Genomic DNA, 14,471 nt, shown 5'->3' on the forward strand with positions numbered 1-14,471 from the left:
CTTCACTTTCACTTTTCACTTTCACGCATTGGAGAAGGAAATGGCAACCCACTCCACTGTTCTTGCCTGGAGAATCCCAGGGACGAGGGAGCCTGGTGGGCTGCCGTCTATGGGGTGGCACAGAGTCGGACACAACTGAACCGACTTAGCAGCAGCAGCAGCAGCAAGTTCTTTAAATTCAGGTTGGGCAACACCTCCTTTGAGAAGTTGTTCTTTTTAGTCATCCCCAAGCTTGAGTTTTTCTTCAGTCAGTTCAGTTCAGTTCAGTTCAGTCGCTCAGTCGTGTCTGACTCTTGGCGACCCCATGGACTGCACGCCAGGCTTCTCTGTCCATCACCAACTCCTGGAGCTTGTTCAAATTCATGTCCATCAAGTTGGTGATGCCATACAACCATCTCATCCTCTGTCGTCCCCTTCTCCTGCTGCCTCCTGGGTTTTTCTTAGTCTTTTTCTCTATATTTCCCTATATTCTAACATCTGTACATTTCCTCATACCCTATTGTTCTTGTCTGGGTCTCTTCTCGACTTTGAGCTTCTAGAGAGCAGGAGCCATTTTTTCTGTATTCCTATCTCCTGGGCAATATAATCCCTGGAACAGAACTTTTTTTGAATGCGTACACGCGTGAAAAACTTTAATTGTATTTAAATGTACCAAATGTTGCAATACGTCTGCTGAGTAAGGAGGTTTTTTGCAACTTCCTGCTCTGATCCAGTTTGAGGTGGTTTGTTTTCCCTTTTTGTGATATTCGATGCTGTTTAAAAACGATTCTCAAAGACAGTATTGGCACTTGCATTTACTGCCTTCTTCCAGACAGGGTGAGATTGCACACTTGTTCAGTGTAGTACTGGGGAGCACTTGCTTTGACAGCCATGTGTCCCACCATTAAATCCACACACCTTCCTCAGGCTGTGTCCTCTCCCCGGTCTCTCCCCTCCGCTGTTTTGTGTAAGAGTAGTTTTATTCATTATCTCCATCTCCTCTGTTTCCCCCAGCTTCTCAGCCTGGTAAGTCCTGGCTTCTGCTCTTACCCTTCACTAGTCTTGCTGGACTAGTTCTGATCTTGTGAGCTGAGTCTTAAGAAATGCTTCCTCAGTCACCTCTGCTAAATTTGACCTGGTTGACCCTCCTCCTTGAAACTCTGTCCCTTTGTTACTTAGAGCCCTTGCCCCTACTTTCCTCAACAATGAGTCCTGTTGGTTTAGTTTTGTTTGTTTAGTCATCTGTTCCTTCACTCAACAAGTCTAAGTCACTTCTCCAGAGGCTGGTGCCTGAGGCTGTGACAGTGAACTGGTCGAGCTGGACGTGGTCCTTGCTCTCCTGGAGCCTACTACAGTCTCACTGGAGAGGAGCGGTTCATTGTTTAACTTTACAGATGTCTGCTTGGTGCTTTCTGTTCTCCAGCTACTGCTGTGCCTAGCATCTAAACAAATAATTATGTAAATTATTTAGCTATATGATTATTTCATCTTACTGGTATTCTGTGCTTTAAAGACATCAGGATGCCATGTGCTCTGCTTAGTCGCTTAGTTGTGTCTGACTCTTTGCAACCCTGTGGACGGTAGCCCACCAGGCTCCTCTGTCCATGGAGATTCTCCAGGCAAGAATACTGGAGTGGGCGGCCATGCCCTGCCCTCTTCCAGGGGATCTTCCCAACCCAGGAATTGAACCCAGGTCTCCCGCACTGCAGGCGGATTCTTTACCGTCTGAGCCACCAGGGAAGCCCAGGATGCCATGAAAACCTGTAATAAGAATTGTTGTTTAGTCGATGAGTCGGGTTCAACTCTTGTGACCCCATGGACTGTCGCCCACCAGTCTCCTCTGTTCATGAGATTTCCAAGTCAAGAATACTGGAGTGGGTTGCCATTTCCTTCTCTGAGGGATCTTCCCAACCCAAGGATCGAACTTCCGTCTTCTGCTTGGAAGGCAGATTCTTTACCGCTGAGCCAACTGGGAAGCCCCTATAATAAGGATACCTCTTCTCATTCGGGGAGGGGGTAGGAATGGGTCAGGGAACAGGTTCCTGAGGAAGGAACACTTAATGGAAGCTTGAATTGGCCAAGTAAGAAAACCTAGATGAGAGCAGTGGTTGGCAGGGCAGAGAGACGGGAATGAGTAATTAATTTCACTTGTTACTTAGGAAGTTATCAACCGCTATAGCATCTTAAGAAGGAAATTCTGCTCTTGTCATTCACCACTGTCATAAGCTCTATGACTGAGACTTACAGACTCCTTAATTAGAGCATTCACAGTCATGGTTCTCCTCCCTGGTCAGTGATCATTTTGAAATCTCTATCTCGAAGTGCCAAAGAGGTTTTCCGTCTTGAGAAATCAGGACATGTGCATGAGAGGATAGTTAACTGTGTAAGCTAAGTGTCAAGTGAGTGGTATAGTTAAATATTGTTGGAATTCAGAGAAGGGCACTGTCACGTAGGTATGGAATGGTAGCGGAGGGCCTGGTGGTGGTGAAGCTTGAGTGGAAGAGATTGGGAAAAGCAGAGAAGAAAGGAACTGGACATTTCCTTTCTAGTGGGACTCTAGTGTTGCAGTTAGGGAAGAGGGTACTGTCCCTGTGGGCCTTAACAGTTCTCCGCTGCTGGCCTGAAGAGGACCTTGAAGGAGTTTGAATACAAGGCTGGGGAATTGGGACTTTACCATTTGAGCAGGGAAATGGCATGTGTGTGCACTGTTTTAGAATAAATCTGGTGGTGATTAGCTTCAAAACTAGACCCTGAGACATGAGAATGCCTGATCAATAGTTCAATTCAGCCGGTATTTATGGAGCACCTCTGGTGTGGCCTAGGGAAGGGAAAGGGGTGTATGAGCAGGAGAACCCTTGTCTGGGGAACAAAAATCCTGTGCAAAATCCTACTAGGGATTGGGCTTTTGAGAGAAGGACCTGGAGCCCAAGGGAGATGGGAGGACTCGGGGCCCCTCCCTCCCCACCCCCACAGGTTTTCAGGGTTTGGCAAACAGATGCCTGTTTGTGTAGAATGGTTTTCACATTTAAAAATTATTTTTAATCCAAAGAACATTATTTCATGATATATGAAAATGATGAAATTCAGATCTCCTTGTCCATAAATACAGTTTATTTGGAGCCCAGCCTTGCTTGTCCGTTTATGTACTCTGTGGTTACTTTCGGTGCTTCCCAGATGGCTCAGTGGTAAAGAGTCTGCCCAAACCCTGGGTCAGGAAGATGCCCTGGGAAAGGAAATGACAGCCCACTCCAGTATTCTTGCCTGGAGAATCCCATGGACAGAGGAGCCTGGCAGGCCACAGTCCATGGGGTTGCAAAAGAGTCAGACACAACTTAGTGTCTAAACAACAACAGACTGTTATTTCCACCTACATACAGCAGTGGAGTTGAGTAGCTGTAAGAGAGACCACGTGGCCCAAAAGGCCCTTGAGTCGCCGCATCCTAACATCAGATCCTCCTTCTCTGAAACTGGATGTCCTCCTCCCTACCTCAGGCCTTTCCCTCCACCCGGGCTTTTAAATATCCTTGTCATCTTTATGTTCCTCCCAGATCCTCAGCTTCTTTCTTCCAGGACCATTTTCCTTCCAAATATGCTCAAAACCTATCTTCCTTCAAACAGACAAGACTTCATCAAGTCAGAGGTCCATTGTGGTGCTGCCACTCTGCACCTCCAGCCTCTATCCCTGCCTTTCATGATTCACCTTAAGCCAGACTTCTGGCTTTGTCAGTCCATTAAAACTAGTCTTGCTGAGTCCTTGGTGAATTCCTAGCTGCTGGAGCCTACACTTTCCCTAGTCCTTCCTATATTCCTTGTTTTCTCTGAAAACATCCTGACCATTCTCTTTTCCTTAAGACCTTTTATCTTTTGGCTTCTGTGACGTCCATCTCCTTTGCATTCTCTTCCCAGTTCCCCAGTCATGTTACCCATTCACCCATCAATGGCGTCGCTTCTTTTTACCAGTTCCCTAAACATTGCTGACGTTCAGGAGCCCGTCCTTTGGCCTCGTGGCCAAGATTTTATTGAGCATCTACTGTATGCCAGTCCCTATGTTGAAATACTTTACATGAATTATCCCTAATCCTTATAACAACCCCAAAAAGATTGATTTTCTTTCCTTCATGTTGTAAATAGGGGCTGGAGACTTGGCTTAAGTAATTTTCCCAAAGTTACACAATAAGTAGCAGAGTTGGGCCTTGAACCAGCCTGCTTTATTATATAGAAAAGGCAACTATTATCTGTGTACCAGAAACTCCTGCGCTAGACTTGATTTTGTAGCTTCCAGCCTATTATGTGTGCCTACTAGACATTCCTACTAGACATTGAGGTACCTGGCAGTACCTCAAACCCAACTTATCACTTCTCCCCACCCTCTGTCCAGTCCAAAATTGGTATGTGACCATCTGTTTTGTCATCCAGGCCCTAATCTTGGGAGTTGATCTTGACTTTGCCTTTCCCCATTGCTACCACGCCTCAGCACACAGTTGTCACTAGAGCCACCCATTTCCCCCCTTTTATTTTCTCTGGAATTCATCTTTCATAATGTCCACTGCCACTTTATTTATTTGTGCTGTGTGGGCATGCGGGATCTTAGTTCCCTGACCAGGGATTGAACCCATGCCCCCTATAATTGGGAGCACAGAGTCTTAACCCCTGGACTGCCAGGGAAGTCCCGTCACTTCCCTAGTTTGGATTCTTCTCACCTCTGTCTTGGACAGTTGTCCCCCCTCTCTTCACCTCTGCTACCCCTTCTTCTGTTCGCTTACCCTTCCAGTTTATCTTCCGTAGGCTTCCAGAATGATCTCTTGCAAACCCCACATCTGGTTGTGTTGCTATCTTGGTTAAAACCAAGATATCTTGGCTCCCTGTTGTCCTGTTCCTCTACTTCACAGCTTACCTGAGGAGGCTTCACTCATTTTTCTAGATTCTTTTTCCAGTCTCTTACCTACCGAGGTGTGTTTGTGGTCTCTTGGACCAGTGTTCTCATTCATCTCTGCATGTAGTCCTCAAGGTGTTACCTCATTCTGGAATGCCCATCTCGTCCACTTTGTCTAAGGAACACTTTTTCAGTTAATCCCTAAAAAATAGACCAACAGGCAAACCAAAACACATCCTCAGTTCAGACAGAATGCCTCACTTTCCAAGCCTTCACTGAGTCCAGTCTTTCTGAGAAGGATTAGGTTTCCCTTTTTTACGCTTCCCAAGCACCGTGGGTGTGTACATCGTCCAACTCAGCACAGTCTATAATCATTTGTGCACATGGGCCTCCTTAAAATGATGCTCCTTAAAAGGAAAGCTTTTTGTCTTGTTCACCTTTTTATCTGTGGTATCTAGCTTGTTGCCTGGGATATAGGAGTTCATTAACTGTTGAATGAATACCAGTAGTGTGGCGAGAGCAGTAGACTAAAGCTTGGAGAACGATGAGGACTGAAGGAGGAAGGTGTTTGCTAAAGCTGAAGAATAGGCAGAACTAGCGCTTTGATATGAATAGCATCAGGACATTGACAGTCTTTTCGCAGATGCTTTATCTCACTTTGTTCTGCTCACAAGCACCGTGAGACAGCAGGACGTTCAGTTCTGCCGTGTAGAAATAAAGAACCTTTAGTTCAGAGACATGGAAAGACCTGCGCAAAGTCCTGAACCCAAGCACCAGTATTCATGTTTCTTCAGCCAAGGCTGTGTTGCTTCCCCTTTCCCAGGAGAGAGATGGGGAAGGTTTGGAAGATGAGAGAGAAGCTTTGGGCTGAACCTATATGTAGAAGTTAAAGAAAAGGAGTGAGTGACTCAGGGAAGAAGATAAAGAGCCCCATGGAATTGCTTTGTGGTGTAGGACACGTTTTCAGAAGGAGTGGGCGTCGATGAGAAATTTTTTTCCAATACTAAAGGAAAATTGGGACGGAGGAAAGAGCTTGAGCACCAGCAAGCTCAAGAGCATGGTTTCGTCTGGTGAAGGCAGCTTGCCGAGTGGTTCCATGGGCATTGTGGGAAGTGGAGGCTCCTGTGGAGAGCACGCTTTCCGGGAAGGGGACCAAGAGGAGCAGTTTGAGAAGCGCCATACTGCCAGATATTCCCAGAGATTCGTGATACGCGTTTTTCATTTTGTAGATCTGAAGTTATAGAAGAGACTATGCTGGTATATAACTGAACTAGTACACCTATGACTGAGTATATAAATTTCAGAATGTTTTAAACTCAGTTTTATATTGGTTGGTTCTCATCAGGTTACAGGCCCAGAGGACAGGATGTTGAGTCAAACCTTAAAGTCAAATTATATGTGAGTGTGGGTGAGTGTAGTAGTATGTGCCCACCTTTAGCGGGTGGGTGTTGAGTGGACACCGGTCTTATATTCGTTTAGAGTATTTAACTGCCTCTGCCTTGTCTCTTGCCCATTGCTCTCATCATTTGTTGCCCCGGTGTAATTTGCTCAGCAGGAAGATTTCCCCACTTGTGTTAGAGGGTGCTTTCTGTGTCGACGACAGAAGCCTGTGTATCTCACCTGCCTCTCCCGAGAGCCAAGCTCTCGGGGAAGTTCGGCCCTGGGCAGCTCTGTTGTGCCACTGACGAGGTGTCCTCCGTCTGCCAGGTAAAGCGGTACCAGTGCACCTTTGAGGGCTGTCCCCGCACCTACAGCACAGCAGGCAACCTGCGCACCCACCAGAAGACCCACCGAGGGGAGTACACCTTCGTCTGTAACCAGGAGGGCTGCGGCAAGGCCTTCCTCACCTCCTACAGCCTCAGGATCCACGTGCGGGTGCACACGAAGGAGAAGCCATTTGAGTGCGACGTGCAGGGCTGTGAGAAGGCGTTCAACACGCTGTACAGGTCAGCACCCCCACGCCCAGCACCGCCAGCCCCCGAGCCCGGCTCTGCCGTGACCGCGGCGCTCCCCCTGCGTGCACACGTTCCCATGCAGGGCTTTAAAGAGGGCAGCCGCGCTCAGCTGCTGGCAGTTCCTCAGAGGAGCTGTTACTTAAACATGGACACATCCTGGATCGGTTACAGTCAGAGAAGCTTTGTGCCTGGATTTGTATCTCCCGGAATGATGTCCCGGCCTGAGGATTTAGTAGTTGGTATGGAATAATATCTCCTGTCGGCTCAGGAGCTTGGTATTAAGGATTCTTTGATTTCCTTCCCAGCCTCAACTTGAAGATTTAACTTTTTTCTACCCTCAGGAAGTGGGGAGTGGTCGGCTCATTAGCCCTTTCTCTTTTCTACCGTTTATATCAGGAGACTTATATTAGTCTTCAGCATTGGCTATCACATAGCAAATATAATAGCTAACACTGGCGGGCTCCAGTCCATACGATCACAAAGAGTTGGACACAGCTGAGCACGTGCACCTAAAAAGCACTCACTGCGTGGTAGGCAGTGTCCTGTGTGCCGCAAAGGCAACGGAAGCAGAGAGGTTTTGTAACTGGGTCAAGATCCCCTTCTGGTAGAGGAGACCAGAATTTGAGTCCCAGGCAGCCTGGCTTCAGGGTCACACTCACACCACTCTGCTGTATAATTGTTTGAATTTCTCTCTGAGCACAAAATGTTGGTATTAGTGTATTATGACTAGAATTCTTATGTGCTTGACCTTGATGCACATTAAGCTGACGTGGGAAAGCTCTGGTGTGCATTATGACAAAGGGGATTTCTCTGGGGTATCTTGCAGGCTGAAAGCACATCAGAGGCTTCACACAGGGAAGACGTTTAACTGTGAATCTGAAGGCTGCAGCAAGTACTTCACCACACTCAGTGATCTGAGGAAGCACATTCGAACCCATACAGGAGAAAAGCCATTTCGGTGGGTCTTGCTGTTTTCTGTTTATCACTGACCAGGTTTCAGGGGGGTGTCTTGATGTACTCTAGTATTTTTCAGAATGGGAAGGAAATTCCCTTTGCTAGTTCTCTGGGCAGTGTTTGCTCTCCCCAGGATAGCTATAAACTACTGCAGACTGAGGGAGGGGTGATGGGGTCCACGAGCGTCTCTACCTGCTCTGTGGATGGTGGCTTCTCTGCCTTATTCTTTCCCTTTACTTTTACGAAGCGCTTACTGAAACTCCCTCATCAGTACTAGAGAAATGCTAACACGTAGGCTCTCCTCCTGAGAACCTTAGTCTGCTCTGGTGGAAAAGAACAGGTAACCAGACAGTATGAGAATGAGATTCTGAGCACAGGAGCAAGGATACCTTCCTAAGAAGAGGTGAGGAGGGAAGGAAGGGATGAGGGGCAAAGACACTTAAGCTAGTGGTGCAAGAATTGTTTTTTTTTTTTTTTTTAATCACTTGTTTGGTTATTGCTTTGTAATATGTCATGTGTACATACAAACATTATAGGAGCATCTTTTTTTAAAAAAGTAATTAATTTATGTTAATTGAAGGCTAATTACTTTACAGTATTGTAGTGGTGTTTGCTATACATTGACATGAATCAGCTATGGGTGTACGTGTGTTCCCCGTCCTGAACCCCCCTCCCACCTCCCTCCCCATCCCATCCCTCAGGGTCATCCCAGTGCACCAGCCCTGAGCACCTGTCTCATGCATCGAACCTGGACTGGCGATCTGTTTCACATATGATAATATACATGTTTCAATGCTATTCTCTCAAATCATCCCACCCTTGCCTTCTCCCACAGAGTCCAAAAGTCTGTTCTTTACATCTGTGTCTCTTTTGCTGTCTCTCACATAGGGTCATCATTACCATCTTTCTAAATTCCATATATATGCGTTAATATACTGTATTGATGTTTTTCTTTCTGACTTACTTCACTCTGTATAATAGGCTCCAGTTTCATCCACCTCATTAGAACTGATTCAAATGCATTCTTTTTAATAGCTGAGTAATATTCCATTGTGTATATGTACCACAGCTTTCTTATCCATTTGTCTGCTGATGGACATCTAGGTTGCTTCCATGTCCTAGCTATTGTAAACAGTGCTAGGAGCATCCATTTTTATCTATAGATTTCCGTTTATATATATATATATATGTGAACACACATATATTTAATTGATACATGTATAAATATAAGCTTGAAGGAAGGAGTTGTATCATCTAATTTCTCCTGTGCTCACAGCATATAGTGTGGTTCTGGGCATTCAGCAGGGATTGAAAAACAACTTTGAGTGATTATATGATGTTTTTAATGAGGTAACCAGTTTGTAAGGATTTGTCCTAAATATAACATATCTATATATTACTGAAAACTGCCTATAAACATGTTTCTGAATTTAGGCAGGAGGGATTACTGTTACATTCATGGCATTAAATATGCTGCCTTTCTATTCTCAAATCACTCATCTTGTTAGGACATCTAAAAATCGGAACCTCTTCAGGGACAGTCAACTCTTAAACACCAGTTAAATGGAAGTGTGTTTTTTAAGAATTACAGATACATTTCTGAGTCATGGCCCCTCTAAAGGCAAGAATGTTTGGATCCTAGTTGGTTACTTCCCAGCTGCTATGAAGCTTGGGTTGCTTTTTTCCCCATAGGGCTATCAAGGGGATTCTGATTTCTCTTCAATTACACGTGTTTTTGTCATGATTAAAACTGCTAATTTTTCTTGAATGTTAGATGGGGCTTTAGATGCAATGATTTTATGTACTTAAAAAGTAAAATGCTTTAGAGAAGCTTTCTATTTAAAGAAATAAAATATTTTGGCTTATAAGTGTATGCATTCATTCATGTAAATAGTGACCAAATGCCTGCTATGTGCAAGAACTACAGCAGATGTGAAGAACTACATGGACCCTGCCCTCAAAGGAATTGCAATCTAGGAGAAGAGATAACAAATGTATGCACACAGAGATAAAATAAGATTGGGAATGACAGGTGCCATAAAAGTAGCATGTAGATAAATGTCCTTGGAGTCCTAAGGAGGGAAGTATTACCTCTAGTTTTAGTTATCAAGAAAGTAAAAGAGAAAAGTTCTCTGAAGATGACCGATAATCACATTGTAGCCAGTGTATTCTAACTGATTTTGCTCTTTGTATTTCGGGCCCTGTGCCTATGTGAAAGCCTCTGTACCCATCACTGATATTCCTTATGTTTCATTTGCCACAGTAGATTTTCCATATGCATTCTCATTGTCAATAGAATTCCATTGTGTCATTCATCAAAAGGCTTTTATTGTTAGGGCTCTCAGCATGTGCCTTACCTGTAGGACAAGAAACACGTTTCCTGGGCCAGCCTCTCCCTCTGATTCCAGATTTGTCACCTTACTTTTCCAGGGACCTGTCATCATTCCTACCTGTAAAACCTGTTTTGTCGATCTGATCATAGTGTTCTGAGCAGTTTTAATTTAAGTTTGTATTTACAAGAGATATTAAAGATGAAGGTCGATTAGCTAATGACTGCTATCCTTTCTGCTTAAACAACTTCCTTAGGTGTGATCATGATGGCTGTGGAAAAGCATTTGCAGCAAGCCACCACCTTAAAACTCACGTCCGTACACATACTGGTGAGTTTAGGCTAATTTTTATCTTTTAACCTTCGTTGAGCCAGTAAATTACGTGTGTTTCCATCGAGACTGGTACAGCTTTGTGGAGAGAGCAAGTCTAATCAGTTGGCCTTCACCTATAATGTTTGAGTTCCTCTCAGATGTTAAAAAGGATCTAAAGACTGGACTCAGGAGCTTAACCTTAAGAAATAAAACCAATTCAGAGATACTCAGTAAAGAATCTGAGGGGGGAAAAAGAAACTAGCTTCTCTTTTAACTTCCTAGGAGCAGGCCATTCTCAGTGCTTTGTTCTCCATTAAATTTTAGGACTGGGATGATTAACTTGTGGGTAATTGATCCAGTGTATTACTTGAACCCTCATGAGCATATTTACTTCCCTATGTTAGGGGAAAGTAGATGTCTCAATCCAGTGAAATGATTTTATGGTGAAATTAACACCTCTTTTCGTTCTTGCAGGTGAAAGACCCTTTTTCTGCCCCAGTAATGGCTGTGAGAAAACATTCAGCACTCAATACAGTCTCAAAAGTCACATGAAAGGTCACGATAACAAAGGAAACTCATACAGTGCACTTCTAAATCACAATGGATCAGAGGTGTGGAGTGTTTTGTCTCTCGTTTTGATCTGGGCACCATAGAACAGCGACAGTTGTTTGTGTCTCAAAATAAAAGGTTAAAATGCCTTCTCGCTAAATCTGTTAGCGAGAGAGAAGAATCAGTGTCAAGATCTACGTCTTCGTGAGGGGGTGGCAGAAGCCAGAAATTTCACCAGGCTCCCTGTGCGTCAGCCCCTGATTCGGCTCCGCCTCCCCTCCGTCACGTCTGGTGGAAGAGGTGTCTTGGAACCAGAGGTCTCAGAATGGCTGCCAAAGGGTTGGCCAGGTGCTCTCAAAGGGTGTTATTTTCCCATTCTTGTCGTATAAAATGGTACATTTGAACTTGAGTTTGGGACACGATTTAATGATTTGCTTCACCCTTCCATTAATCCATCACTGGAGAACCAGGTGGAGTCTGGGGGCGGCGGGGGCGGTGGTCCCCTGCCCTTTAGAATTGTCTGCAGACATGATGGTTTGATAGCCACTGCCTTTAAGGCACTGAACCACAGACAAGCCTCTGAAGAGGTTTAGGTGGTTTTGTCTGTTTTCCTTACCAAGCCCTCTCCTCTGTGGCTTCTTTCCAGAGAGATCCTGGGATAAATTTACTGTTGCTACTTCTGATATGGTATTAGGCACTTACCTTATGTCTTTTGCACTCAAAAAGTGAGAACTGTTATTATTTTACTATTTTATAAATAAAGTGGAAGCTCACTGACCCCCTTTAGAATAATAAGATTCTTAAAGTATGTAATATGGTTTTGATTTGGGAAGAGACAGCATGATTCTTTGGTTTCTGATTTTTAAACAGAAAAGGATCCCTTTAAAAGGACTCTTCCTCCTGTGTTTTATTGGTAATAATAACTAATATTTACTGAATGTTTACTGTATGCCAAGTACCGTGCTAAGTTTTCTTCAGTGAATTATCCTGCTTACAAGAGGTCAGTATTATTATTCCCATACCACTGATAGAGAAACCCGAGGTAAGGAGAAATTAAATAACTTGCCTAAGTATCCAAAGCTTGTAATTAGCACCCTTTAGGCAGACCATCTGATTCCAGAGCCTGGTCTTGACTGCCCCCCACCCCACCCCAATCATAGGAGGTAAAACAGCATTGGTTGTGAAGAGTCTGAATTCACATCCAAGCTCCACCACTAGACGCATGACCTTAGGCAAATGGCTTCTTTGTGCCTCAGTCTCACTGTCTGTAAAACCAGATAAAAACACTAAGATTTGAGAGTTTTTGTCCACAAAGCTGCATTTATGAAGTCATGATCCGTTTTCTCAGTTTTGTAACAATCGCAGTTTCTCACCAATAGCTTCTGCGCATTGGAGGCCCCAATGCACAGGGTCCAGACTTCACATCTCTTGGCTGACTGGTAGCTCCCCAGTGGAGTGAATCTGCTGTAGTCTTAGGCTTTCAAAGCTATCAGTATTGCCTTTGAGTCCTAAATTTATATCTCTAGCCCAGATTTCTTCCTGAACTTCAGACACATATTCAACCTCCTACTTGATGTCTCCACCCAGCTGTCACCTACATTTCCCAGACCTGACGCGTCCAACCTGTTCCTCCTGCAGTCTTCCACATCTTAGTAAATGGCACCTCTGTTTTTCTAGTGGCGCAGGCCAAAAATACTGGAGTCATTCTTGACTCTTCTTTTTTTTCCCTCATTCCACACACCCACCAGCATCTATCAGTTCCATCTTTCTAGAATCTGATCTGATTACTTCATCGAAGCCCTTGTCATTGTTTGGCCTGGATTCTTGCAATGACCTGCTAAGTGGTTTTCTTAGCACCTTTCCCCTCCCTTCTCCCCACTGATACTCCACCCTGATCTTCCTAAACAATGAGGCAAATCATGTCTGTTCTCTGCTTATAACCCTTCAGTAGCTTCTTATGTCACTTAAGGTAAAAACTAGAATCTTTACAGTGGTCCAGAAAGTCCTAGACACTGTGGCCTGGTCACTTCTCTCTTCATTTACTTCACTTCATTTCACTTGAGCCGCACCATCTGCCTTGTGGTTCCTTGAACTGGGGAAACCCGCCTTGCCTCCAGGCCTTTGTATGTGCTGTGCCCTCTGCGTGAGTCACTTTCCCCACCTGTGTGCATGGCCCATGCCTTCTTCAGGATCTGCTCTAAGGCCACCTTATCTGAGTCCCTTCCTAATCTGATAAAAGAGCATCTCCTCCCCTGGCCTTCTCCACTCCCCTCACTCTCTTATATACTGTATATTTATTTGGTTTTATGTCTGGCGCCCTTTCTCTGGTATCAGGGACTTTATTATTGTATCCCTGGGCCTGGAACAGGGCTTAATATGTATTAGATGCTCAGTGAGTATTTGTTAAAAACATGCACGAATCAGAACATACGATACATGAGGTAAAGTAAGGCGACCACATAAAGTATTTGAACCACAGCTGGCATTCTAGGAACCCAGGATTCTGAGTCGGCCCAGACACGTGTATAGGAACAGCAACCGCTCAGCACCATTCTTCAGTGACAGTCCTGAGCTGCCCATGCTGGGGACACTGTGAAGTAATGGAAGATGGACTTTCAGTCAGAAGCACCGGGTCCGTGTTATGTGAATTAGTGATTTTTGGACCGTTTACTGCTAATCTTAGCATTAATTTTCTCATACTTAAATGGGAATGTGAAATAATACTACAGAGGATTATATTAATAGTAAATGAAGTCACGTAAAATTGCTTTGTCAGTGATAGACCAATTTCACAAATATTATTGATTTCCTGTTATTATAGCTTTTGTTACTCTGGAGCCTGAGTCGTGAGATAATTCTTAAACTCTACTAACCATGTTTAAGAACATAAACAATTTCCTCTTAAGAATATCAGGATTTTAAAAATTGAAATAATCCAGGTAGCCTTTGTTTTGAATGTTTTTTTATTCTCTAGACATTTGGAATCTTAGGGACGCTGTAATCAAGTGTTTTATTACATAATAGAATACGGTAAATCCCAATTGTTTGTCAATTAAAATTTTTTTTCTTTCACAGGATACAAATCACTCACTTTGTCTGAGGAATTTAAGCCTTCTGTCCACAGATTCTGAATTTCAAGAAAATTCCAATACAGTAAGTGTACCTGTGATATGGATGTTATTAAAATAAATGCAAGAATTGAGCCTCCCTTTGGTGGGAAAATTGAGTGAGGCCAGTCTTGGAAGTCTTTCAGATTGAGTTGTGTTCAATTACTAGCCACTTAGGGTGTTTTGATTTTGTTTCCTGATAAGAGCTCTCATTGGAGAGGTTGTTCTCTCCAATGCATAGTGCCTTTTGGCCCAGATCACTCGCTTGATAACCTCCTGCACCAGAAAATAACTTCTTTATTTATTTAGCAAATATTTATTGAGTGCCTACTCCAGTCGGGCATATCAGACCAGCCCTCCCACAGAAAACAACTGTATATGCTGGGCAAAATATGAAAACAACTACGTGAAG

General features: G+C 44.1%; 1 protein-coding gene across 3 annotated transcripts in view; it reads left to right on the plus strand.

Moving 5' to 3' along the window:
• Positions 1-14,471, plus strand: part of MTF1 (metal regulatory transcription factor 1) — a 44,559-nt gene that overhangs the window by 10,879 nt on the left and 19,209 nt on the right. For all 3 annotated transcript variants that reach the window (XM_059883250.1, XM_005204693.5, NM_001035080.2), the window contains exons 3-7: positions 6,560-6,798; positions 7,634-7,765; positions 10,348-10,421; positions 10,878-11,014; positions 14,028-14,105. In XM_059883250.1, the coding sequence (XP_059739233.1) occupies positions 6,560-6,798; positions 7,634-7,765; positions 10,348-10,421; positions 10,878-11,014; positions 14,028-14,105 (660 nt within the window). The remainder of the gene's footprint in view (positions 1-6,559; positions 6,799-7,633; positions 7,766-10,347; positions 10,422-10,877; positions 11,015-14,027; positions 14,106-14,471) is intronic.

This window comes from Bos taurus, chromosome 3 (assembly GCF_002263795.3).
Source record: "Bos taurus isolate L1 Dominette 01449 registration number 42190680 breed Hereford chromosome 3, ARS-UCD2.0, whole genome shotgun sequence".
Lineage (NCBI taxonomy): Eukaryota > Metazoa > Chordata > Mammalia > Artiodactyla > Bovidae > Bos > Bos taurus.